The sequence below is a fragment of the Chelonia mydas genome, chromosome 27 (assembly GCF_015237465.2).
Source record: "Chelonia mydas isolate rCheMyd1 chromosome 27, rCheMyd1.pri.v2, whole genome shotgun sequence".
Lineage (NCBI taxonomy): Eukaryota > Metazoa > Chordata > Testudines > Cheloniidae > Chelonia > Chelonia mydas.
Genome location: NC_057860.1, coordinates 746,275 through 772,615, shown reverse-complemented (window position 1 = coordinate 772,615; position 26,341 = coordinate 746,275). Strand labels below are relative to the sequence as shown.

Below are 26,341 nucleotides of genomic sequence, written 5' to 3'. Positions count from 1 at the left end.
TCAGTTTACAGCCCAGGGAGGAGACGACGCTGAGTGGCCTGAAGGTGTCTACTACGAAGGGAAATGTGCTGGTGGTGTGGAAGAGGTGAACCTCTCCATGACCCTTGGGCGTATGCAGCGACAGCAGATCCAGAAGCTGTGCACTAGCTACGCGCCGACATTCTCAGCACCCCAGGACTGACTGAACGGGCATACCACTCCACTGACACAGGTAATGCTTACCCAACTGGAGCCCAAGCTTACTGGGTGTCTCCTCAAGCCAAAACTGCTATAGAACTGGAGATCCAGGACATGCTACAGATGGGTGTAATCCGCCCCTCTGGCAGTGCATGGGCATCTCCAGTGGTTCTAGTTCCCAAACCAGATGGGGAAATACGTTTTTGCGTGGACTACCATAAGCTAAATGCTGTAACTTGCCCAGACAACTATCCAATGCCACGCACAGATGAGCTGTTGGAGAAACTGGGACGTGCCCAGTTCATCTCTAGCTTGGACTTAACCAAGGGGTACTGGCAGGTACCACTGGATGAATCCGCCAAGGAAAGGTCAGCCTTCATCACCCATGTCGGGCTGTATGAATTTAATGTGCTCCCTTTCAGGCTGCGAAATACATCCGCCACTTTCCAAAGACTTGTAGATGGTCTCCTAGTGGGATTTGGGAGAATCTGTAGGTCGCCTACCTTGACGATGTGGCCATCTTTCTGATTCCTGGGCAGAACACCTGGACATCTACAAAAAGTCCTTGAGGCGAATAAGGGAGGCAGGACTAACTGTTAAGGCTAAGAAGTGTCAAATAGGCCTAAACAGAGTGACTTACCTTGGACACCAGGTGGGGGAACTATCAGCCTCCTACAGGCCAAAGGTGGATGCTATCCAAAAGTGGTCTGTCCCAAAGTCAAAGAAACAGGTTCAATCCTTCATAGGCTTGGCAGGTTATTACAGGCGATTTGTACCGCAATACAGCCAAATCGCCGCCCCATTGACAGACCTAACCAAAAAGAAACAGTCAAATGCCGTTCAGTGGACCGAAGAGTGTCAGAAGGCCTTTAACCAGCTTAAAGCGACACTCATGTCTGACCCTGTGCTAAGGCCCCAGAACTTTGACAAACCGTTCCAGTAACCACAGATGCGTCCGAGCGTGGTGTGGGAGCAGTTTTAATGCAGGAAGGACTGGATCAAGAATTCCATCCTGTCATGTTTCTCAGTGAGAAGCTGTCTGAGAGGGAAAGACCACTGGTCAATCAGCGAAAAAGGAATGTTACGCATAGGGTACGCTCTGGAAAAAGCTACACCCTTACGTTTGAGGACGGCGTTTCCAACCTGCAAACCGACCATGCTGTGCTGAAGTGGCTTCATACCGCCAAGGAAAATAACAAAAAACTTCTTTGGTGGAGTTTAGCTCTCCGAGATTTTGATTTCGACACACAGCACATCTCAGGAGCTTCTAACAAAGTGGCTGATGCACTCTCCTGTGAAAGTTTCTGAGAATCAACTGGTTAAAATCGTCCTTGAAATGTGGAAAATATTGTTAGTTTTTATATACCCTGTAGTATAACCAGAGGTGCACGTGTCTTATTAACTCTGTTTTCTCCTAGAGCTCCAGGAAGAAATCACAGCCAGTGTGGAGCAGGCTGTCCAGCACCATCTGTGATTTGGGGGGGGGTGTCATAAACATATCTTGATGATCACTTTAGATAAGCTATTACCAGCAGGAGAGTGGGGTGGGAGGAGGTATTGTTTCATGGTGTCTGTGTATATAAAAAGAAAAGGAGTACTTGTGGCACCTTAGAGACTAACCAGTTTATTTGAGCATGAGCTTTCGTGAGCTACAGCTCACTTCATCGGATGCATAGCATATCGTGGAAACTGCAGAAGACATTATATACACACAGAGACAATGTCTTCTGCAGTTTCCACGATATGCTATGCATCCGATGAAGTGAGCTGTAGCTCACGAAAGCTCATGCTCAAATAAACTGGTTAGTCTCTAAGGTGCCACAAGTACTCCTTTTCTTTTTACGAATACAGACTAACACGGCTGTTACTCTGAAACCTGTGTATATAATAATGATATTCTGCAATTTCCACAGTATGCATCCGATGAAGTGAGCTGTAGCTCACGAAAGCTCATGCTCAAATAAACTGGTTAGTCTCTAAGGTGCCACAAGTACTCCTTTTCTTTATACAGCTAAGAGTAGCCTAGAATTCCTCCTTACCTGTAAGGGGTTAAGAAGCTCAAATAACCTGGTTGGCCCCTGACCAAAAGGACCAATGGGGAAAGAAGATACTTTCAAATCTGGGGGGTGGGGGTGGGAAGGCTCTGTTGGTGTGTTTCCTGGGCAAGCAGAGAAGCATCAGGTCAGAAAACTCCTTCTCCTAAAATCATCCTAAAATGAGTCTCAATATTGCAAAAAGAGTAAGTAAATAAGGCAAGGCGTGTTAGAATATCTTTCGTTTTTAGCTTGTGAATTTTCCCTGTGCTAAAAGGGAGGTTTATCCCTGTTTTTTTGTAACTTTAAAGTTTTGCCTAGAGGGGAATCCTCTGTGTTTTGAATCTGATTACCCTGTAAAGTTACCTTCCGTCCTGATTTTACAGGTGCTGCTTTTTTCTTTATAATAAAGTTCTGTTTTTTAAGAATCTGGTTTACCTATCTGGTTGGTAGATTATTCTCAAGCCTCCCCAGGAAAGGGGGTGAAGGGCTTGCGGGGATATTTTAGGGAACAGGAACTCCAAGTGGTCCTTCTCCTGAATCTTTGTCTAACTCACTTGGTGGTGGCCACAGTACCCATCCAAGGACAAGGAAGGATTTGTGCCTCGGAGAAGTTTTTAACTTAAGCTGGTAGAAATAAGCTTCGGGGGTCTTTCATGCGGGTCCCCACATCTGTACCCCAGAGTTCAGAGTGGGGAGGGAACCTTGACAGGGGGCAATTCCCAGCTCAGCCAGATGTGACCTGGAGCAAGTCACACCCTCTGCCTCAGCTCCCCATCTGCCCACTGCAGACATCCACCCTGCAGGGCGCTGGGAGCCTGGAAAGGGGAGGAGGGACTGGGTGACCCCAAGGGAGACAAGGAGCCAGGCCTGCTGACCAGCCCCCTTGGCCAGCGTGGGCCCTTGGGGTGCCTCAAGCTGGGAACCCCAAATCACTCCTGGCTTTTGGCCACTTCAGCCCTGTCCTCCACCTGCCCCGTGTGGTGGCGACGCCGTGGGGAGCGTGAGGCGGCGCCTGGGGCAGATGAGGGTGGCAGGCGGTCCAGTGGGACAGTTCCGGCCGGAAGGGGTGAGAAAGCCCCAGGTACACCAGCGCTGCCGTTTCCCACCTCCATGTTGTGGGTCCATCTGGCCCCGTGCCCTGGCTCTGACATGGGCAGCACCAGCTGCTGCAGAGGAAGGGGCAGGAACGCTGCAGTGCCAGCTGTGTGATAATCTTCCCCCCAGCCTCAGCCTGGCTCTGACAGGCAGAGATTGGCTTAAACCCTGCACCAGGTTTCACCTCCACTGTCCAATGTTCGTCATCATTAACGAGGCCAGCTCTGGATTTGCCTGTTTCCTATAGAAATGTCCTGTCCCTTTCTGAATCGTGCTAGGTTCTTGGCCACAACCACATCCTGTGGTGGGGAGTTCCACAGGCTAAAGACACGTTGTGTATTTCCCCCCTTGTAATTTCACTTGCTGTCCCCTGGACTCGTATCACGTCCCCTCATTGGTCTCCTCTCTAAGCGATTGGGCCTTTCCACCCAGTTCCACTCCCCTGGGCCTTGGCAGGGCCGGGGCCGTGCAGCTCTCCTCTCAGGCCGATGCTCTCCCCAGCCCCTCTGGGCAGCGCCCCAGGCCTACCGGAAGCGGCTGCATCCCCTCTGATAAGGGCCCGCTGGCAGCCGGGCCGTTTGCAGGGGCCTGCCTGGAGCATTCGATCCCCACGAGGCAGAGGAGGAGGGATGCCACACGCCAGGATGATGGCTGGAGCCCAGGGACCGTGGCTGCCGCTGCCTCCCCTGTGGCTCTGGTGCTGGGTCCAGGTGCTGCTGGCTCCCCCGGGGCTGTGGCCGGCGCGAGCCTTCAACTTGCGCTCGGACCTTCCCACCGTCTACGCCGGGCCCGACCACAGCTACTTTGGCTTCGCCATGGACTTCTTCAAGGACAGGAAGGGAGGGTAGGTGATGGGGGGGCTCATGCCCCCAGCCACATCCGCAGGCCCCACTTGTCAGAGCCAAGAACTGAGATGCTCAGGGGGGCACCTGCAGAGCAGGGTTTGGGGTGGGGGGTGAGCATGGGGGTGGGAGCAGGGTGAAAGACGGGTTGGGATGGGGGGTGAGCATGGGGACAGGGTGAAAGCTGGGTGGGGGTGGGGGTTGGGGTGAAGGCCGGGTTGGGCTGCAGGGTGAGCGTGGGGGCAGGGTGAAGGCCGGGTTGGGTTGGGGTTGGAGTTGGGGCAGGGTGAAGGCCAGGATGGGGGTGGGGTGGATTGTATTGGAGACAAGTTTTTAGTTCAGAAGGGGGAGGAAGTGACCGGGTAGAGGCTGTCCAGGGTTCGAGTCTGACACAGGTGAGTTTGAAGGCGGAAGGCAGCTGGGGTGCCGATGAGCCTAGTTCCCTTTGGAGCCTGGTAGGAGGGAAAACAGCACAATAAAGACAATGGATTTCAGGAGGGCACTTTAGCAAACTCAGGGAGTTGGCTGGTAAGATCCCCCGGGAAGCAGGTCTAAGGGGAAAACCAGTCCAATTTATTGCTCCCCTCCCCTCCCTCCTGCTTCCCGGCACACTGGACTGGCTCCCACGCTCTGCCCCCCAGGATCATGTCCACACTCCCTATTCCCCCCCAACCCCATACTCCAGCCTTCCCCAGTAAGCTGGCAAATGGCAAGCTCACAGACCAGCCCCCCATGCCCAGCCCCCCGACTGCCTCCTTTTCCCCCCAGGGGTTTCTCCTGCTGTGAAATTCTCCTACCCAAAGACCTACACCACTGCAGCCAGCAGCCCTGCTGCCCCTGTGTGTGCTTGTGCGCACGTGTGCATAGGTGTGCATGTGATGTGTGCACACACATGGAGTGCGATGCACGTGTGCACACATGGGTTGTGTGTGTGTGTGCACATCTAACACTGAGCCCCCTGCCCTTTGCCTCCCACCACGCACGCTGCTGACAAGGTCCCGGCAGGCGTGGGGCTCACCGGGCTCGGAGCAGTGGCCTGGCCCAGGGCAGGGACCCCGGGGCAGTTTGCTCAGTGGCCAAGCAGCCTGGGAGGTGTCAGGTGTCCCTGGGGCCGAGGGGGAGATCGGGGGAAGCAGCTCGGAGGGTCATGTCATCCAAGGGGCCAAGGAGACCCCTGGGAGCTGACAGGAGCCGGCCCGGCTCTGGGGCTCCGCCTGCGCCATGAGCAGGTGACGGGGCAGCTGGGACAATCCAAGGGGTGACCTTCCCAGTGGCTTGGCCCCACCAGCCCTCTGGGGCTTGGGGCAAAGCCAGGGCGCCTGGCTCCATCCACCAGTGGGGGAGGGAATGGCCCAGCTAGTGCCCCCAGCGGAGGAGGGAATGGCCCAGCCCCCTGTCTCAGGGGGTGCTGTGGGGGAGGGCAGGCGAGGACGGCACTGGGGCTGCAGTGGGGTGAGGTGTTGGGCTGACCCTCTGCCCGGGGGGTCCACAGGAACGGCTGTCCCCTGGGAGGGTGCCAGGCTCTGAGCGGGCGGGCTGCGGTGCTCCCCCTCCCGTGCCATGTCACGCTCTGGCCCCAGGGCTGGGCTGGGCCAGGGGGTGAGACTGGCAGGGCCCCCCCAGCATCTGTGCCAGGCACCTGTGGGCATTGCCCAGACGCTGCTGCAGACGCAGACCCAGTGGATTAGGCCCCTGACTCCTGGCTGGCTCAGTCCGTCTGAGGAGCTGGGCCTGGACCCCGCTGCCAATGTCCTTCATCCCCTGATTGTCTGAGGCTGCCCCCCTTCCTGTCCCCACCACCAGCTGGCGCTGCATTGCTCTGTCAAACAGCAGCCAAGTCCCACCCCAGAGGGGGCTGCATTGCAGTGGGGGTGGGGGGTGACAGGACTCTGCGGGGCTCTGAGACCGAAGGCACCGGGATCTAGGGGGGGGAGGGCTGCAGGATGAGGAGCCGGGCCCGCTGGCATCCCAAAGCCACCCTCCATGCAGGCCCCCGGAGCCCAGTCTGCTCCCACCCGCACCAGGGGTCCTGCCCTGACAGCCTCCCCCTGTGCCCTAGCATGAGCGTGGTGGTGGGCGCACCCCGGGCCAACACCTCGCAGCCCGGCGTGGTGGAGGCTGGAGCTGTGTACTTATGCCCCTGGGCGCCCGGCGGGACCCAATGCAGCATCATAGAGTTTGATCCGAAAGGTGAGTGAGCCAGAGCCGACCGAGAGGGCAGCTTGGGGTAAACGGGGGTGTTAGTTACTGTGGGCCAGAGGGGGGGCTGGGGGGAAGGTGGGTCTCGGGGGGGAGGTAGGGACCCCAGGATAACATGGGTGCAGGGTGGGTGGGGTGGGTTTTGGATCGGGGGGGTAGGGACCCCGGGGTGAGGTGGGGACAGGTGGGATGGGTTTTGGATTGGGGGTTAGGGAGCCCGGGGTGGGTGGGGCGGGTTTTGGATCGAGGGGGTAGGGACCCCAGGGTGAGGTGGGGGGTGGGTTGTGGTTCGGGGCAAGGTAGGGACCCCGGGGTGAGGTGGGGATGGTGGGACAGGTTGTGGATTGGGGGGTTAGGGACCCCGGGGTGAGGTGGGGCAGGTTGTGGGTCAGGGGGGTAGGGACTCCTGGGTGGGAGGGCTGGTTGTACATTGGGGAGGGGTAGGGACCCTGAGGTGGGGGAGGCAGCTTGTGGATCAGGGAGGGGTAGGGACCCCGGGGTGAGGTGGGGGTTAGGGAGGGTTCTGGGGGGCAGGGACCCCGGGGTGAGGTGGGGACGGGTGGGACAGGTTGTGGATTGGGGGGTAGGGAGCCCGTGGTGGGTGGGGCAGGTTGTGGGGCAGGGAGGCAGGGACTCCTGGGTGGGGGTGGGGAGGCAGGTTGTAGATTGGGGAGGGGTAGGGACCCCGGGGTGAGGTGGGGGTTAGGGAGGGTTTGGGGGGGTTTGATCGGGGGAGTAAGGACCCCGGGGTCGGGTGGGGGGGTCAGTTGTGGATCGGGGCGCGGTAGGGACCCCGGGGTGAGGTGGGGGCAGGTGGGGCGTGTTGGGGATCCCGGGGGGGCGTTCCCGGGTGTTTTTCCCACGGTTGCACCGCAGTCTGTGCTGACCTGCCCGTCGCCCCAGGGGACCAGGCCGAGAGCAAGGGATTGCTCCAGCTGAAGACCTACAAGTCTCACCAGTGGTTCGGGGCGTCTGTGAACAGCTGGGACGGCAACGTTGTGGTGGGTGCCCCGGGCGCAGCCCCTGCCCCTGACTGTGCCCACGCAGCCTGGCAACCGCCTGGCGATCGGCCGCCTTGGGGAGCTGCGCAGGGTCGGGCTGGGTGGGAGACCCCTGGGGGCGTCTCAGAGGGCAGGGAGTGACCCCGTCCCGGACCGGACAGGAGGGGATGTGCGGGGATGAGGGGCTCAGCTGGGGCCCTGGCTGCCCCTGGCTCTCCAGAGCAGAGGGGTCTGGTTCTTCTCCCGATGCTCTCAGACGCTGTGTCCTGGTAACCTGCTGCCGTGCTCTGCCCCAGAGGCAGCTGCATTTCAGTGCTGGGTCTGTCCTGCCCCTGGGGAGACGAGGTGGAGATGTGGGCGCTGGTGGTTTGTTGTGGGTTGGATGGATACGGGGGGTGGGGGGACAGGGCAGCAGGGGGAGCCCAGCCCAGTGGCGGGAGGTTCCAGGCAGTGCTGGGGGGCGCTGGGCCTGGCCAGGCGAGGGGCAGATGAGCTGGGATTCCGCCTGCAGCAGGTGGCGCTGAGTGTCCGGTCGTCCTGCCAGGCCTGCGCCCCCCTGCAGCACTGGAATGTCTTCGAGGGCACGGCCCAGGCCACCCAGACGCCCGTGGGCACCTGCTTCGTGGCCACCGAGGGCCTGAGCCGCTTCACCGAATACGCGCCCTGCCGCTGCCACCACATGGAGGCCACGTACCTGCAGAGGCGCTACTGTAAGTGGCGGCCACACCGGTTCCCCGCCCCCGATGTCCCCCTCCTCCACGGCCATGCCAGCTCTCTGCACCCCACCGCAGCCATGTCGGTTCTTTTTCGAGTGATTGCTCATGTCTATCCACACTAGGTGAGCGTGCTCACCACGGGCACCGGTGCCGGAAGGTTTTCCCCTAGCCGTACCCGTAGGGGGGAGCGCCCCCCGCAACCCCTGGAGTGGCGCCTGCCTGGCGCGGCATAAGGGGGGCTGTGCGCTCCCCCCACCCTCAGTTCCTCCTTGCTGCCAGTGAAGCTGCGTCGGAACTGCTCTGCTCCAGCTGGGCTGTAGCTCGTCCCCAGAGCCGTTCGTTCAGCGTTAGTACCCGTAGTTAGTTACCTGCTCAGTTGGTTTAGTCAGTCAGTGAGCCCGGGCCGGGTCGTGCCCCGCGCCCCGGGGTTTAAGTCGTGCGGCTCTGGTAGGCGTTCTGTGCCAAAGACTGTCTGCGCTGCTTGGGAGAAGCCCATATCAGCAAAAGGTGCAAGATTTGCAAGTCATTTAAGCCTCGGACCAAAAGAGAAAGGGACATTAGGCTCCGGGCCATCCTGATGGAGTCGGCGCTGACCCCGACTCTGGCGTGCCGCTCCGAACCGGTGCCTGGCACCGCGGCGTCGGTACGCGGCGACCCTCCGGTGCCATGACTGTCGGCACCGCACCCCATCCACGGGTCGCACCGAGAGCGCCAGGAAGACTCCCTCTTCGCAGCGGCACCGAGGGAAGTCAGGGACAGAGGCTAGGCCCATGTCGGGCAGTCCTTGATCCCCACCGGGCCCCAGGCCTCCGACTCACGTTGAGTGGAGTAGCCCAGCCCCTTTGGAATAGGCCTCTCCGGATGTCCGGATGCCGTCCATGCCTGAAGCCCTCCAGCTGGCCCGGGACATTATGTCCATGCCGGTACTCGGAGCGCCGCCGATGTAGCACAGAGGCAAGCCGCCGCTGGGATCTCCGCAGTCGCCTCCAGCCTGGTACCGGTCTTAGTCGAGGGAACGTTCCCGACGCTGATCACGGCCCAGCAATCGCTTGGGGCAGAGTCCAGGTGGATCGCCCTCAACGCCGACCAGACGGTCTGGCTGGGTTCCTTCGGGCCGGGACTCGCGGCACCGCTTGTCCTCAAGGAGCGAATATCTGCGGGACCGCAGCGGGCTTCGCCATCGGTCCTCATCTCGGAGAGGGTACCGCAGTCAATCATGGCACAGTCATCGACCCCGTTCCAGCTCGGACTCCTGCTCCAAATCTCTGCCAAGACATCGCAGCCCCGGGTGTCAATCGCCAGTATTTCGCCATCGCGGGTCTGCTGGTCGAGGCCATTCTCAGAGCAGCTGTTACCGCCGGTACCGGTCCTCCATGTTGAGATCACGGTCCCGTCGTAGCTCCTCCTAGTCCAGGGACAGCAGCAGATCTTACACCAGCCCGGTCTCCATTCGTAGCCGTCCTTCGATGGGTCAGGCCAGGCAACCCGAACAGGTTTGCAGTGGCACCGAGCATCGTGGCCGGCCCAATGGTACCAGTGGGCACCGTGGCCTCCGGCGCAGCCCCCGGTGGGAGCTCACTCAGTGGCTGGAACTTCAGAGGCACCGTCGGCCTCCATCTCCAGACCCCAGAGAAAGGAGTTGGTGGGACGTGCGTCCCTGGAGTCCAACCAGGTGGTGGACTCTCCGGTGCCGGCCGACACCCAGAGCACTGCACCAGCCTCCTCGCCCTGCCCGGAGGAGGCGATTGCAGTCCTGCCACCCTACGTCCCGCAGGAGGACTTCAGGGCCCACCAAGAACTCTTAAAGCGGGTGGCAGCAAGCCTCCACCTCCAGGCAGAGGCGATGGAGGAGCCCTCAGACTCCCTGGTTAATGTGCTGTCCCCTTCGGCACCGGGCAGGGTGGCCTCGCCTCTCCATGAAGGGGTGGCTAAGATTTCAAATGCCCTGTGGCAAACACCAGCCTCGTTGGCCCCCATCTCTAAAAAGGCGGAACGCAAGTACTCTGTACTCGCTAAAGGGCATGAGTGCTTGCATACCCACCCAGGGCCCAACTCCCTGGTGGTCAAGTCGGCCAACCACAGGGAACGTCTGGGTCAGTCAGCCCCGACCCCAAAGGACAAAGACTCTTGGAGACTGGACTCTTTGGGAGGGAAAGTTTATTCGTTTCGAGCTTCCAGTTACAAGTGGCAAACCATCAGGCTCTCCTGGGTCGGTACAAATTCAATCTGTGGGGCTCCCTGCCCACGTTTGAGGACTCCCTCCAGGAGCGCGATAGGAAAGAGTTCAAGGCGCAAGTGGAGAAAAGGGGCAGCGGCCCCTAGGGCGCCCTGCAGGCAGCCTCGGATGCTGAGGACACGGTCGCACGATCAGTGGCCTCCACGGTGTCCATGAGACGGGCGTCGTGGCTCCTGCTCTCTGGGCTGTCCAGCGAGGCGCAGACTGCCATGCAGGATCTCCTGTTTGACGGGAAAGCTCTGTTTGCGGAGGAAACAGATACAAGGCTGCATGGCATGAAAGACTCCCGCACGACCCTCCAGACTCGGGGCCTCTATGTCCTGGCTCCAGCAAAACCTAAGTTCAAGCCGCAGCAGACTCCCACCCAGGCCGCCCTCCCGAAGTACAAGGCCTCCCATAAGAAGCAGCGGGAGACGCCCTCAGAGGCAGTCTTGGCCTGCCCCCCAGCCTGGGTCCTCCAAGGGCAAGCAGGCGGGGAAAAGGCATTTTTGACAGGACACTCTGGGGCACCCCGCCAGTCCTCATCAGGGATCCACCCCCAATAAAGCTACCCTTCTCCAACCGGTTGTGTGCTTTCCTCCTGGAGTGGTCGCGGCTGACCTCGGACCGATGGGTCCTCAACACCATCTCCCGGGGTTACACCCTCCAGTTTACTTCCTCCCCGCCCAACCACCCCCTGCCCCCGTCCCCTTTGTGGGACCCCTTGCATGAAGCTCTGCTCTAGCAGGAGGTGGGGCGGCTCCTAGGTCTAGGAGTGATAGAGGCGGTGCCCGAGGAGTTCATGGGCAAGGGGTTCTACTCCCGGTGTTTCCTTATCCCGAAGGTCAAATGGGGGCTCAGGCCCATCATGGACCTCTGAGGTCTGAACCAGTACATGGTGAAGCTCATGTTCCGCATGGTCTCCCTGGCCTCCATCATCCCCTCCCTGGATCCCGGGGACTGGTACGCTGCCCTCGATCTGCAGGACGCGTACTTACGCATCCACATATTCGAGGGGCACAGGTGCTTCCTCCGTTTCGTGGTGGGGCAGAATCGCTGCCAATTCATGGTCCTACCGTTTGGTCTGTCCACTGCCCCCAGGGTCTTCACAAAATGCATGTCGGTGCTAGCAGCCTACCTCAGATGGCGGGGGGTCCAGATATTTCCCTATCTGGACGGCTGGCTTGTCAGGTGAGGGATCACGTGGCACCCCTCCTGTCCACGTGCACCACCTTGGGCCTGTTGGTAAACAACACCAAGTCCACATTAGTCCCGGTCCAACTCATAGGGTTTATGGGGGTGCTTCTGGATGCAGCGTCGGCCAGGGCCTCTCTCCCGCCAGATTTGAGACCCTGAAAACTCTCATCGACTCGGCCACAAGGTTCCTGGTGACAACAGCCAGGGTTTGCCTACAACTCTTGGGTCACATGTTGGCGTGCACGTACGTGGTCCGTTACGCCAGACTCAGGATGAGGCCCCTCCAGCTCTGGTTGGCCTCGAAGTTCTCCCAGGCCATGGACAGGATGGACAAGGTCCTCACTGTGCCAGACTCTGTGATCACCTCCCTACGGTGGTGGTCCGCCCCAAACAACATGCTCCAAGGGGCATTCAGGGACAGGGCCCTGTCGTTGGAGCTGGTGGCCGATGCGTCGGACCTGGGTTGGGGGTCCCATGTGGGGAACTTTCAGGCCCAACACCTGTGGTTGGCTCAAGACCTGACCCTACATATAAACGTCAAGGAGCTCAGGGTGGTGCAGCTGGCATTTCGGCCTTCCGCTTGCACCTGGAGGGCAAGGTGGTCAGGGTCCTCACAGACAACACGGCCTCGATGTTCTGTATCAACAGGCAAGGCGGAGCCCGATCCTCTGCCCTCTGCCGCGAAGCCCTCAGGCTGTGGACCTATTCGCGACTCGGCAGAACCGGCGATGCCCCCAGTTCTGCTCCGAGGGGGCCTGGAAAGGGGCGCTATCTCCGATGCCTTTACCCTGTCCTGGTCAGGCCGGCTTCTCTACGCCTTTCCCCTGCTCCCTCTAATCAGCAGGGTCCTGGAGAAGATAAAGACGGACAAGGCCCGGGTCTCCTGATTGCCCCGGCATGGCCGAGGCAGAATTGTTTCGGGACCCACACGGGCCTGGCAGTAGCTCTGTCATTGCCACTCCACCTGGACCTGCTCTCTCAGGACCAGGGCCGCCTCCTGCACCCCAACCTGGCGGCTCTTCACCTCGCGGCGTGGCTGCTCAGTGGTTAGGTGGAGAGGAAAGTTTGTTCTCAGAGCAAGTTCAGCGTGTCCTCCTCGAAAGTAGTCGGCCCTCCACTCGCCGCGCTTATTTGGCGAAGTGGTCCCGGTTTTCTAGGTGGGCGGCGGACCAGGGTGTCTCCCCGGTGGCTGTCCCGATCCAGCTTATCCTTGATTACCTCCTCCACCTGAGGGCCCAGGGCCTGGCACCCTCGTCAGTCAGGGTACACTTGGCAGCCATATCGGCCTTCCATCCCCCGGTGCAAGGGCACGCGGTATTTTCCCATGCTATGACTGGCCGGTTCCTTAAGGGTGTGGACCTTTTTTTCCTGTATTCTAGACCTCCAGTCCTGCAGTGGGACCTAAACCTGGTGCTGGCTCTTCTCACAGGGCCCCCATTTGAACCACTGGCCACGTGCTCCTGGTCCCACCTCTTGAGGAAGGTGGCCTTCCTGGTTGCAATCACGTCAGCCAGGTGAGTCTAGGAGCTCAGGGCTCTGACCTCCAAGCCGCTGTACATGGTCTTTCATAAAGACAGGGTCCAGCTCCACCCACGCCCCGCGTTCCTCCCTGAAGCAGTCTCCGCCTACCACAGGGGTCAGGACAGTTTTCTGCCGGTCCTCTGCCCCAAGCCCCACGCGTCCAGTGAGGAGAGCCGTCTCCACACGCTCGCTGTGCGGCGGGCTCTGGCTTTCTACCTCGAGCGGACCAAGCCGTTCAGAAAGTCCTCGCAACCGTTTGTCGCCTCGGCCGAGCGCGCGAGGGGCCAGCCGATTTCCACTCGGCGGCTTTCCCATCGGATCACTTCGTGCACCCGCTCCTGTTATGAGCTGGCGAGTGTCCCCCCGCCACTGATTGTGGGGGCTCATTCAACTCGGGCACAGGCCTCGTTGGCTGCCTTCGTGGCCCCCGTCCCCATCCAGGACATCTGTAGGGCCGCCACGTGGTCTTTGGTTCACACGTTCACCTCGCACTATGTGATCGTCTCCCAGGCCAGGGATGATGCTGGGTCCGGCAGGGCTGTGCTCCGTCCCGGGAACTTGTGAACTCCTCCCGCCTCCCACAGTATAGCTTGGAATCACCTCCTGTGGACTAGACGTGAGCAGTCACTCGAAGAAGAAACGCCAGGTACCTTTTCCGTAAGTGGTGTTCTCCGCCATGTGTTGCTCACGTCTGTTCCGCATCCCGCCCTCCTTCCCCTCTGTCGGAGTTGTCCAGCAAGAAGGAACTGAGGGTGCGGGGGAGCGCGCAGCTCCCCGGATACCGCCCCATGGAGGTGCCACTCCAGCGGTCGCGGGGAGCGCTCCCCCCTACAGGTACGGCTAGGGGAAAAACTTCCGGCACTGGTGCTCGTAGGGAGCACGCACACCTGGTGTGGAATAGACATGAGCAACACATCTCGAAGAACACCACTTATGGAAAAGGTACTGACTTTTCCCTGCCCCCAACACCCACCTCCCCCACAGACCCCCCGGCTCTCTGCACCACCCCCCCGGCAGCCACGCCGGCTCCCTGCATCCGCCCCCCCAGCCACAGCTGTTCCCTGCCCCCAATGCCCCCATCCCCCACAGCCACGCGGACTCCCTGCACCCCCCCGCAGCCACGCCAGCTCCCTGCCCCCAATGCCCCCATCCCCCACAGCCATGCCAGCTCCCTGCACCCCCCCGCAGCCATGTCTGTTCCTTGCCCCCAATGCCTCCCTCCCCCACAACCGCCGGTTCCCTGCCCCCGACACCCCCTCCCCTGCAGCAACACCAGCTCCAGGCTCCCCCGGCCTCAGGTAAACTGGCACTCTGGGCCAACTTGCCTTTTGGTGTCCCTGGCCCCCGTGGGCGTGGCATCCCGCCATTGCCCCTGGCCCCCATGAGCTCCCTGGGCTCCCCACCCTCCCTTCCCTCCCAACCCCTGCATTGTGCCCCCTTCGCACCTGCCTGCTTCTGCTTCAGCACCCCAATCCCTACACCCCCTTCGCTCCCAACCCCTGCCCCCTGCTGCGCCCCAATCCCTTGACTCCTGCCCCCTGCCCCCTCCTGTGCCCCTGCCCCCTGCACTGTGCCCCCTTTGCCCCTCACCCTTGCATCCCACTCCTGCACCCATGGGGGGGAACCTGACCTGGATTCGCCCCCCCCCCCGACTGCTGCCCCTTGGCCTGCGCAGTCCTGGGGGCTGGCAGGGGGGAGCGAGCCTGCGGGCTGGGTCGGGGGAGGGAGGCAGCCCCCGGTGCCTCCGCCCAGCCCGGGGCAGGGACCTGGATGCAGGGAGCCCTGGTGTGTGTGTTGAGGGGTGTGTGGGGGGGATGGGGGTGTGAGTGTGTATGGGGGGTGCGTGCGTTTTGTTGACGGGACTGTTGGTGGGTGTGGGTGGTTGTGTGTGTGTCTGTGTGTGGGAGTGGGGGTGTGTGGGGGTGTGTTGAGGGGAGTGTGGGTGTGTGTATAGGTGTGTGGGGATGGGGGTGTATGGGGGTGTGGGTGTGTTGAGGGGAGTGTGGCTGTCTATGGGTGTGGGTGTTTGGGGGGTATGGGGGTGTGTGTGGTTGTGGGGGTGTGAGGGTGTGTGTGTGTGTGTTGAGGGGAGTGTTGGTGTGTGTGGTTGTGGGGGTGTGTGGGGGGGTGGGGTGTGTATGGGTGTGTGGGGGTGTGTTGAGGGGAGTGTGGGTGTGTGTGGGTGTGGGTGTGTGTGTGGGGGGGGTGGGGTGTGTGTGGGTGTGTTGAGGGGAGTGTGGGTGTGTGTGGTTGTGGGGGTGTGGGGAGGTGTGTATGGGTGTGTGTGGGTGTGTTGAGGGGAGTGTGGGTGTGTGTGGTTGTGGGTGTGTGTGGGGGGGTGGGGTGTGTGGTTGTGGGGGTGTGTGTGGGGGGGGGTGTTGAGGGGAGTGTGGGTGTGTGTGGTTGTGGGGGTGTGGGGTGGGGTGTGTGTGGTTGTGGGTGTGTGGGGGTGTGTGTGTGTGGGTGTGTGTGGGGGGGTGGGGTGTGTGGTTGTGGGTGTGTGTGTGGGGGGGGGTGTGTTGAGGGGAGTGTGGGTGTGTGTGGTTGTGGGGGTGTGTGTGGGGGGGGTGTGTTGAGGGGAGTGTGGGTGGGGTGTGTGTGGGTGTGTGTGGGGGGGTGGGGTGTGTGGTTGTGGGGGGGGGTGTGTGGGGGTGTGTTGAGGGGAGTGTGGGTGTGTGTGGTTGTGGGGGTGTGGGGTGGGGTGTGTGTGGTTGTGGGTGTGTGTGGGGGGTGGGGGGGGTGTGGGTGTGTGTGGGGGGGTGGGGTGTGTGGTTGTGGGTGTGTGTGTGGGGGGGTGTGTGTTGAGGGGAGTGTGGGTGTGTGTGGTTGTGGGGGTGTGTGGGGGGGTGTGTGTTGAGGGGAGTGTGGGTGTGTGGGGGGGTGGGGTGTGTGTGGGTGTGTGTGGGGGGGTGGGGTGTGTGGTTGTGGGGGTGTGTGTGGGGGGGTGTGTTGAGGGGAGTGTGGGTGTGTGTGGTTGTGGGGGTGTGGGGTGGGGTGTGTGTGGTTGTGGGTGTGGGTGTGTGTGGGGGGGTGGGGTGTGTGGTTGTGGGTGTGTGTGTGGGGGGGTGTGTTGAGGGGAGTGTGGGTGTGTGGAGGGGGTGGGGTGTGTGTGGGGGGGGTGGGATGTGTGGTTGTGGGGGTGTGGGGGGGGGTGTGGTTGTGGGTGTGTGTGTGTGGGGGGTGTTGAGGGGAGTGTGGGTGTGTGTGGTTGTGGGGGTGTGTAGGGGGGTTTTCTGTCTCTTTAAGCTCTCAGGGGCAGGAGCCTGGACTAGGGTTGTTCAGCCCCCAGCAGCTCAGACTCCCCCCTCCCAGTGGAAATTGGGTAACGGGGACCCCCCCCCCACAGAGCAGGCTGAGCACGTGGAGCTGGGGGGGCACCTGCCTCAGAGGCTGTTCTCCCAACTGCCCCCTGCATGCGCCTGTGCCTCCCCATCTCGCGACAGCCACGTGCCTCGACACCCCCCCGCCAGTCCCCCCCCCGCTCAGCCCGTGGGGGCTGTGCCCAAGGCCGATGCTGCTGCTCCTCTTGTGCCGACTCTCAGAGCCCCCGCTGGGGGGAGCTGGGGTGCGACATGCCCCCCCATCCCTCGGCCCCCAGGACCCCCCCGGCTTCCCCCATGGCGTGGCTTGGGTGCTGTTCTCTAGCGCCCAGCCTTCCTGCCGAGCCCTCAGCCCCTTTGCAGTGAAGTAGCCACTCTCCCGTATACAGATGAGGAAACTGAGGCACAGAGCCCAGGGCCAGCCTGTCACTCTCAGCACCCACTGGGCACGGCTCCCCTTGTGGCGCCCAGGCCAGGGAGCTCCTGGAGACCCCATGAGGAGCGGTGGCTGGATCCGGAGGCAGGGGGGCACTGGTGGCATCTGGGGGGCCCCTCACTTCCAGGCCCCCGCGCCCGCGGCAGGCTCAGCCCATGGGCCCCCCGGGGTCCCGCGCAGGGAGATTTCTGCCCAGGCCTTTGGGCCCCAGATTCACCCCGGGAAGGCCAAATCCAGGCGTCCGGCTGCCCCGTGGGCCCAGCAGCTCGCTCCCTGCAGAGCAGGCTGGCTGTGGGGCGCTGACCCATGGACGGACACCAGAGCAGCTGGCATCCCGCTGCCCAGGGGCAGATGAGTGGGTCGCCGGCCCGGTCTGGATGCCGGGCTCTGCCCAGCAGAGATCACAGCCAAACTCTGCGGGGGCGACGCCCGACATCCCTCAGCCCCCCTGCCCCAGAAGCGTGGCACTCACGCTGCCTCGTGCCCCTCTCCACAGCCTACGACAAGCGGTACTGCCAGGTGGGCTTCAGCGCCACCATCACCCACGTGAGTACGGCCCGGGGCGCCCCGGCCTGCAGATGTCCATGGGGGTGGGGGTCCAGCGGGAGTGCCCCTGGAGGTGTGTGCGCGGGTGCCCCAGGGGGGGTGCATGCCCATGGGGGGTGTGTGCCCATGGGGGGGTGTGCATGCCTGTGTCCATTGGGGGGGCTGTGCGTGCCCGTGAGGGGGGGTGTGCCCAGTGGGGGGGCTGTGCGTGCCCGTGGGGGGTGTGCCCATTGGGGTGTGTATGTGCGTGCCCATTGGGGGCTGTGCATGCTCGCGGGGGTGTGTGTGTGCCCGCGTGTGCCCATGGGGGGGGTGCGGTCCCATGGGGGGCGTGCATGCCTGGGGGGGTGCGTGCCTGTGGGGGTGTCTCCGGGTGGGGTGCTCACTCAGGCCTGTCCTGTCCCCTTGCAGGCTGGCAGGCTGGTGCTGGGTGCCCCGGGAGGATACTACTTTGTGGGTAAGGGCTCTGGTTCCTGGGGGGCTCTGGGGGCTGTGGGGGGAGGGGGAGCCCACTGCCCCTTGGCATGGCTGCCATCGCCTCCGACGCTTCCAGTGGAGCCATGGCAACACTGACAGCGCCCGCCCCAGGGCTCCCCCTCAGCTGGGCTGGGGGCACCGCCCTGCCTGTGCCCAGGGGGCTGGAACGGACCCACCTGATCCACAGCCCCAGGCCCAACCTGTCCGTGGTGTCCCACTGTGGCCGGCAGAGGCTGCCCCCCCCCCCCCCCGGTCTGTAGCTAAAACCCCCGAGCTTAGAGCATCCCTCTCAGGCAATGAGCTGCCCACGGCACATGGGAAATGCCAAGCAGCCCCCGCCCCCCCATGGGGACCCCCAGCCCCAGGAGCTGGCACGTGGGGCTGGCGAAGGGGGTGCTGTGGGGTGAGGGTGCAGGATGACCATGTTGGGCTTGGGCACCCTCCCTCTCTCACCATCCCTAGCCCCTGCCTGCTCCGTGCAGGGCCCCTGGCGCTGGCTCACGGAGGGCCTGGATGTTCCCCCAGGGCTGATCTACTCGGTCAATCTGTCGGCAATCGTGTCCCACTTCCCCGGCAGCACCCTGCTCTGGTCCGTGGCCCCCGAGCAGGTCACGGAGGACATTAACTATGATTATGACGACGCCTACAGAGGTGAGTGCGGCCTCCCCCAGCAACCTGCCCGCCTTGTGGCTGGCATGGGAGAGACTGACTGTCCCTGGTGTCAGCAGGGCCCTGGCACCATCCACATTGCCCTCGGTCTAACCACCAGACCCCACTTCCCTCCAGAGCCGGGGAAAGAACCCAGGAGTCCCGGCTCCCAGCCCCCCTGAGCCAGGGAGAGAACCCAGGAGTCCTGGCTCCCAGCCCCCCTGAGCCAGGGAGAGAACTCAGGAGTCCTGGCTCCCAGCCCCCCTGAGCCAGGGAGAGAACTCAGGAGTCCTGGCTCCCAGCCCCCAACCCTGCTCTACCCCACTAGACCCCACTCCCTCCAGAGCCAGGGCGAGAACCCAGGAGTCCGGGCTCCCTGCCTTCAACCCATCTCCTGATCTAACCACTGGCACCTCCTTGCCCTGGGTGCCAGTCGTTCTGCTCTGGGCGTGTGCAGCAGGCAGGCTCGTTCGAAGGGTTAACCCTGCTCCCTCTCTCTGCAGGGTACTCAGTGGCCGTGGGGGAGTTTGACGGGGACCCCGCCATGCCAGGTAGGGGATTTGCCCTTGGCTTGTGTGATGCCCCCCCCACCCCTGAAGCTGCACAGGGCTCTGGGGCTGCCAACCGGGCTCCATGGGCAACAATATGGAGCAGACTTGGCTCACCCACCCCAGCCGCACCCCTGGTGACCCCACCCCCACCCCTGCCTGCCTCCAGGGCACAGGGCTGGGAGCAGGGAGGGTGAGGGGCTCTCGCCACCTGCCACCCCCAGGCAAAAGGGGCCTCTGCCCCCAGCAATGGCTTGGAGCCTGGGAGTCCATGCCCGCCAGGCCCCCCACCCCCACTCCCAAGTCCCCTTCCCGGCCGCCCCTCCCCGAGTCCTCCACCCGCTGGGCTCCCCTGCCCCAGAGTCCCTGCCCGCCAGACCTGCCCCCCTGCTTGCTCATTGTCCCTGCCAGCTGGGCAGAGTCCTCCAGTCCCGGGGCTGTATCCAATTCTACCCTCCTCCCCTAAGGGGTGGGGGCTCCCCAGTCTTGCCCAGGGCACCCCATGCACCTGGCTGCCCGGAGAGGGGCAGCGCCTGTTCCTGCGCCCTCCACCCCCCCCGCCCGCCTGCCCCCTTCAGGCCCCCCATTGGGCTTGGGGGGGGGTGCTGGGGCTTTGCCCTGGCTTTGGGATGGGGCACACTGTGCCAGCAGCTCAGCACCCTCTGTCCCCGGGGGTCGCGGGGACTCTTGTGTTTCCTTCACAGAGTACGTTGTGGGCGTCCCCAACAAGAGAACGACCTGGGGGGTGGTGAGTATCGGGGGGGGCACCATTGGGATGAGCTGCTTCCGTGCTAGGGTTGGGGGGGAGGGAGCAGCCCCCATCTCCCCAGTGCCTGGGTGGGGAGGGAGCAGCCCCCATCTCCACGGTGCCCGGGGCGGGAGGGAACAATCCCCATCTCCTCAGCGCCCAGGGTGGGGGAGCAGCTCCCATCTCCCCAGTACCCAGGGGGGAAGGGAGCAGCCCCCATCTTCCCAGCACCCGGGTGGGGGGAGCAGCCCCCATCTCTCTCCTGGCTGATTTGTTTCTCCCCACGGCAGGTCGAGATCTTCAGGAGCAGGAAGTCTCTGGCGCTTTTACAGAGCATCCAGAGTGAGCAGGTACCTGTCCCCCTCCCCCACCCCCTGCCCCCACATCTACCCCCTTCCCTTCGCCCAACCCCCCACTGCCCCCATCACCCCTCCCCTCCTTCACCTCCCCCTGCCCCGCCCTGCCCCACCCCAGCCAAGGGAGAGCCAGCCTCAAAGGGCCCCACTCCCAGTCTCCCCCTGGGCTCCCCAAACTCTTGGGCTCCCAAAGCAGTGGGCTGCGGGTTGGGAGTGAGGGGCAAGGTAGAGCTGGGGGGGAACCCCAACTATGCATACAATATAATGGGGGCTAATTTAGCTACAACTAATCAGGAGAAAGATCATGGAGTCATCGTGGATAGTTCTCTGAAGACGTCCACGCAGTGTCCAGCGGCAGTCAAAAAAGCAAACAGGATGTTAGGAATCATTACAAAAGGGATAGAGAATAAGACGGAGAATATCTTATTGCCCTTCTATAAATCCATGGTACGCCCACATCTTGAGTACTGCATACAGGTGTGGTCCCCTCATCTCAAAACAGATGTACTGGCATTGGAAAAGGTTCAGAAAAGGGCAACAAAAATTATTAGGGGTTTGGAATGGGTCCCATATGAGGAGAGATTAAAGAGGCTAGGACTTTTCAGCTTGGAAAAGAGGAGACGAAGGGGGGATATGATAGAGGTATATAAACTCATGAGTGGTGTGGAGAAAGTGAATAAGGAAAAGTTATTTACTTGTTCCCATAATATAAGAACTAGGGGCCACCAAATGAAATTAATGGGCAGCAGGTTTAAAACAAACAAAAGAAAGTTCTTCTTCACTCAGCGCACAGTCAACCTGTGGAACTCCTTGCCTGAGGAGGTTGTGAAGGCTAGGACTATAACAGGGTTTAAAAGAGAACTGGATAAATTCATGGAGGTTAAGTCCATTCATGGCTATTAGCTAGGACGGGTAAGGAATGGTGTCCCTAGCCTCTCTTTGTCAGAGGGTGGGGATGGATGGCAGGAGATGGATCATTACCTGTTCGGTTCACTCCCTCTGGGGCACCTGGCATTGGCCACTGTCGGCAGACAGGATACTGGGCTGGATGGACCTTTGGTCTGACCCAGTATGGCCATTCTTATGTTCTTATGGCTGTGCTAGCAGGGGCTGCAGGTCAGGAGTGAGGGGCCTGGCAGAGCTGGGGGGACCCTAGGGCTGGGTGAGCAGGTGGCTGCGGGTCAGGGGTGAGGGTCACAGCAGAGCTGTGGGTCAGGGTTGACAAGCAATGGCCAGTCCAGTGTGTCCCCTGCCCTCAGCCCCTGTTATGCGGACAAAACTACACAGGATCGTTTCAGGGCACAAGACAAGACGTCACGTTTATTATCACACAATTTGATTTATGACCAATAACTAATATCTAATACCTATGTGTACACACACACACACACGTATGTACACACACACACACACACACACACACACACACGTTCTGCAGCTGCTGTATAGTTCCCAGTCCCGAATGTAGCTTGAGTTCATGGCTGGGGTCCGTAGCTTGTGGTGGCTCACTGGCCAGGAAAGCCGGGCACAAGGGAGGGCTGGGTCTGTGCGGGGCGCGCACCAATGCCCTTCCATGTTGGCAGCGGAATGTGACCCTCCAAAGTCTTCCATCTCCCCCGTCCTTTTCGTAGGCTTTAGTTTGAATCCAGAGTCAATCGGTCTTGCTGTGTCAGGCTGCCTTTGGGTCTGGTGTGAGTGATCCCCCGTCAGCTGCAGACGTGACTTTCAGCCTGGGGCCTGGCTTTCGAGTTTCCTCAGTTGTACTTTTGTACTTTTCTTTTGAGGGTGTTCTCTTGCCGTTGGTGTTTACACTTTATTTCATCAGGACAGGCTGGGGCTGGAGGTTGATTCCATCACCCATCCGTCCCTCATTCCCACATCGGAACTACACCAGTCAGATTTCAGCCGGGTTTAGCGAAAGCGAAGGCTGCAGCAGGGTTTACAAACTGGAGTGAGCATTTGACCACGGAGTTCGGGACACGTTGAAATGGAGTTTGGGTTACACCAGGGACGCGTGTGAGGAGTGGCAAACAGGGAGCAGAAGGTGCAATGTTGAGGCCGTGCAAGTTTCAGCGATTTAAGCAGCAATTGGATTGTGAAACTCAATTAGCCAGTTATTGGGGTAGCCGGTTTTATGAATGAATGTTGTTTCATTCATAAAACTTTCCTTATGAAGTTATATTAATAAAGTGAACAATTAAAAACAATTTCATGGATCGGTTCTACGCCCCCACCCGCCCTGTGTCTTCCAGGTGGCGTCATACTTTGGTCACACGGTGGCTGTTGCTGACGTGAATGGCGATGGGTAAGGAGGAGGCTGGCGCTCGCTTGGCAGCTAGGGCGCTGAGCCCAAGTGCCCATGTCTGCCCCCAACCACTGCCTGGGGGGCACGGCCGTTCACTCAGCCCTCCCATCCTGGGCGCTGGCAGGGCAGGGGAGAGCTGGGCCGGGGCTGCTGGGCTCCATCACCCCCAGGACCCTCTGTGCTCCGCTTCGCCCGTGCCTGTGGCACAGCCCTGTGGGGCCAGAGCCCCCTCCGGCCTCGTGTCTTCAGCACCAAGGGCCGGGGGCCCGGCTAGGAGCTCCAGGGTCCCCTCTGCCGGGGCCTGGTGACGTGCTGGCCGTGGACTGTGCAGCTGGTGAATCCATGGGGCAGTCGCGGTGCCCTGAGGAGGGGACAGAAGGGCTGAGTCCTGCCCCAGGCCGCCGGCAGGGCCTGTGCTCTGGGCCCCCCAGCTGGCCCGGTTGGTCTCCCCTCATCCCCCCACGTTGGCTTCTGCCGCCATCTGGTGCCCACCAGCCTGCACTGCTCCTGGCAGAGCCTGGCGCCAGGCGAGCAGGAACAGGGGGCAGGAGTGGGCAGAGCCGCCCCAGCTCCCTCCGGGGCAAAACTGAGCCGAGGGGTAACCCCAGCCCCCAGCACAAGGCCCAGCTCAGCCCGGGAGGGAGCCTGGGCCCTGAGGGGACTGAGGCCGGCCGGCTGGCCGGCCGGAGCTCAGGGGGTGTCTGTGTCCAGGAGCACCGACTCGTGTGAGCCACAATGGCCCGATGCGTCCCTCCTACAGGGGGTGCTACTCCCCCCACCCCCCGGGGGGCTGCCCCCATCCCGGCTGGCTGCACCCCCAGGCCGTGGGATAATCCTTTCGGTCCGTTGGCCCCTGCGGCCTGGCGGGGAGGGGAGCCCAGAGCTCCTCCTCCTGCCATCTGCCCCCTTTGCCCCCAGGAAGGACGACATCTTGGTGGGGGCGCCGCTCTACATGGAGCGCCGCTCCGACCGCAAGCTCTACGAGGTGGGGCGCGTCTACCTGTACATGCAGCGCCGGGGCCCCCACGCCTACAGGAACCCCTGGCAGACTCTGACCGGCACCGAGGTCTACGGCCGCTTCGGCACAGCCATCGCTCCTGTGGGGGACCTGGACCAGGACGGCTACGTTGGTAACGCCCAGCCGGGCCGCAGCCCCCGGGTGCCAGTCCACTAGTGCTGCTGGCGAGGGAGCTGCTCCTGGTGGCTCTGGGCGGGGGGTGGGGGGGGCTTTGGGTTGGCACAGAGACCCCCCCATGGGATACGAGACTGGCGGGGTCTGGGGCAGGGCACCTGGGGTGCCGATCAGCACAAGACTGAGTGCCGGGACCCGGTGGGACACCCTGGGGAGGTGTCTGGGCAGCCCAGCCACACACAGTAGCAGAGCTAGGAACAGTCCTGACTCTCAGCCCCCACCCCCAGCTCTAACCATTAGTCCCAACTCCTCCCGCAGAGCCAGAGATCGAACCCAGGTGTCCTGGCTCCCAGCCCCCTGCTCTAATCCACTGGACCCCCTCCCCTCCCCAAGCCGCGGATAGAACCCGCTCTGGGTCCCCTTCTAGTCGGTGTGTGATGCCTGGGGCCGGTCACTGCCTCAGTGGGTGGGATCCTGACCCTGGGGGTGAGGAGCGACTGGTGCCCGGGGCTCAGCTGCTCTGGCCGGGGCCCGGCTCGTGGGCCCTGCGGTCCTGTCCCCTCAGACGTGGCGGTGGGGGCTCCATTTGCCGGGAGTGGCCGTGTGCTCATCTTCAGCGGGCACAGCGAGGGGCTCCGGACGCCGGCCTCGCAGGTCCTGGAGAGCCCCTTCCCCGGCCGTGCCGCCTTCGGCTTCTCCGTGCGTGGTGCGACCGACATCGACGCCAACGGGTACCCAGGTACAGCCACCCTCACAGGCCCCCGGCTCCGGCCTGTGCCACCCCCGGTCCACCATGGCCCGGACGCTTCAGGGAGGGAGATGAGCATGTGGGGAAGAAGGCTCGGCCTCCATCTCCCTGCCTTGCCCCTGGCCCCCGCTCCCGTCCTGGGGGCTGCTCCCTGGGCCCCCCCTCCATGCCAGGCTCTGCTCCTGGGCCCCCCTCTCGTGCCGGGCGCTGCCCCTGGGCCCCCCTCTTGTGCCAGGCGCTGCCCCCTGGGCCCCCCTCCTGTCCCGGGCGCTACTCCCTGGGCTCCCCTCCCGTGCCAGACTCTGCCCCTGGGCCCCCCTCCCGTGCCGGGCGCTGCCCCTGGGCGCCCTTCCCATACCAGGCGCTGCTCCCTGGGCCCCCCTCCCATGCCGGGCTCTGCCCCGGCCCCCCCCCCCGTGCCGGGTGCTGCCCCTGGGCCCCCCTCCCGTGCCAAGTGCTGCCCCCTGGGCCCCCCTCCCGTGCCAGGCACTGCCTGCTTCCCTTGGGTCACCCCATGCTGGGTGCCGGCCCCTGGGGAATGGTGACCACCCTTCCCTAGCAAGGTGGGACGCTCTGGGCCCTGCAGCAGGTGTCCCCCGGGCTGGCTGGAGTGCTGGCTCCCTGGCCTGGCTCCTGCTGGCAGCTTTGCCACACGGCTGAGCTGGCAGGATCCTGTGCCCGCCCCGTGCAGCCCAGTGTGACCCTTGGCTTGTGCCCCCAGATGTGCTGGTCGGGGCGTTCGGCGCCAGCAAGGTGGCCGCGTACAGGTGAGTGCCCAGGGCTGGCTGGACAGGGGGTGGGTGAGTCCCCAGGGGCCGCAACTCCCGGGCTGCACCCAGAGCCAGCAGCACTGAAGTCCGTAGGAGCTGCTGCCCCCAGGGTTGGGGCCCGAAGCCCTGGCTAGGGCTGGGCAGGGTCAGTAACGTGGTGCCCAGCACAGACCCAGCCCCTCATCCCTGCCAGCCGCCCTTGCCTTGGGGATAACAGAGCTTCTCTGACGGGCCAGGCTTCCGGCCCTGGGGTTGTTGCTTCTCGCAGCCGGGCTGGGCCTCGCTCTTACCTGGGGCTGGCGTTGCCCCTCACTGCCGGCCCCGACATTACAGAGCCAGTGCCATTCCCCCGGTTTGACTGGCTTGGTGGTGCCCGCAGAGCCCAACCCGTGGTGGTGACCAGTAGCCAGCTGTTCGTGCCAGATGTGCTGAACCCCGAGGAGAAGACCTGCAAAGTCGTTGGGACCCCTGTCAGCTGGTGAGCAAAGGGGGCATGGGGGGCCGTGTTCAGGGTGGGCGCAGGGCTGGGGGGGGCTGAGGGCCCGGGAGCTGCTGGCTCTGCCCCCCGGGCCCCTCCCCCACCAATGCCTGGCAAAGCCCTCACCATCCTGTGTCGTTCCCCGGCAGCTTCCCCATCCGGCTGTGCGTGGGCGTCTCGGGGAAGAGCCTCCCAGAGAGAATCAGTGAGTGCCAGTGGGGAAGCCAGGGGGCGGCGGGGCTGGGGCCCAGCGGGGGGCCAGGGGGCGGTGGGGCTGGAGGCCAGGAGGCAGCGGGGCCGGGGGCCAGGGGTGTGGCAGGGCTGGAGGCCAGGGGTGTGGCAGGGCCAGGGGTGTGGCGGGGCCAGGGGCGTGGCAGGAGGCAGCGGGGCCAGGGGCCATGGGTGTGGTGGGGCCGCGGGCTAGGGGGCCGGTGGGGCTGGGGGCCAGGAGGCGTGGCGGGGCCGGGGGCCAGGGCTGTGGCAGGGCCGGGGGCTAGGGGGCCAGCGGGGCTGGGGGCCAGGCGTGTTGTGGGGCCGGGGGCCAGAGGCTAGCACAGGCCCTGGGGCTGGGAGCTCGGTGACAAGGGGCACGGCAGCCTCCCCTCCCCTGCTGGCCCCTCCTCCCCGACCCTCTGCTCCCCAGGGCTGGCCGCCGACCTGCAGCTGGACCGGCTGAAGCCGAAGTCGGGGCGAAGGGTCTGGGAGCTGCAGACGCGCCAGGCGGGCCAGAGCCTGGAGCTGCAGCTGTCGAGGGAGGCATCATTCACCTGCCAGAACCTCACAGCCTACCTGCGGGTACGGGGCGCGGGGGGCTCAGGGCGGGGGCTGCT

The 26,341-nt window shown here is 62.9% G+C and overlaps 1 protein-coding gene across 4 annotated transcripts in view; it reads left to right on the top strand.

The window, feature by feature from the left end:
* The first annotated feature begins 3,878 nt into the window (after positions 1–3,878).
* Positions 3,879–26,341, top strand: part of ITGA2B (integrin subunit alpha 2b) — a 51,549-nt gene continuing 29,086 nt past the window's right edge. For 2 of the 4 annotated variants that reach the window (XR_005223508.2, XM_037886976.2), the window contains exons 1-17: positions 3,885–4,152; positions 6,210–6,340; positions 7,253–7,350; positions 7,895–8,060; positions 17,252–17,301; positions 17,713–17,758; positions 18,304–18,429; positions 18,930–18,977; positions 19,679–19,722; positions 20,013–20,072; positions 22,331–22,383; positions 23,302–23,513; positions 24,081–24,254; positions 24,985–25,030; positions 25,413–25,511; positions 25,661–25,716; positions 26,155–26,306. Coding sequence is in view for 3 of the 4 variants with exons in the window: in XM_037886976.2 (XP_037742904.1) it covers positions 3,938–4,152; positions 6,210–6,340; positions 7,253–7,350; positions 7,895–8,060; positions 17,252–17,301; positions 17,713–17,758; positions 18,304–18,429; positions 18,930–18,977; positions 19,679–19,722; positions 20,013–20,072; positions 22,331–22,383; positions 23,302–23,513; positions 24,081–24,254; positions 24,985–25,030; positions 25,413–25,511; positions 25,661–25,716; positions 26,155–26,306 (1,776 nt within the window). In the remaining variant the exon portion in view is untranslated. Of the gene's footprint in view, positions 4,153–6,209; positions 6,341–7,252; positions 7,351–7,894; positions 8,061–17,251; positions 17,302–17,712; positions 17,759–18,303; positions 18,430–18,929; positions 18,978–19,678; positions 19,723–20,012; positions 20,073–22,330; positions 22,384–23,301; positions 23,514–24,080; positions 24,255–24,984; positions 25,031–25,412; positions 25,512–25,660; positions 25,717–26,154; positions 26,307–26,341 lie in introns of all 4 variants that reach the window. The other 2 variants (XM_037886978.2, XM_037886977.2) reach the window with 2 other exon arrangements.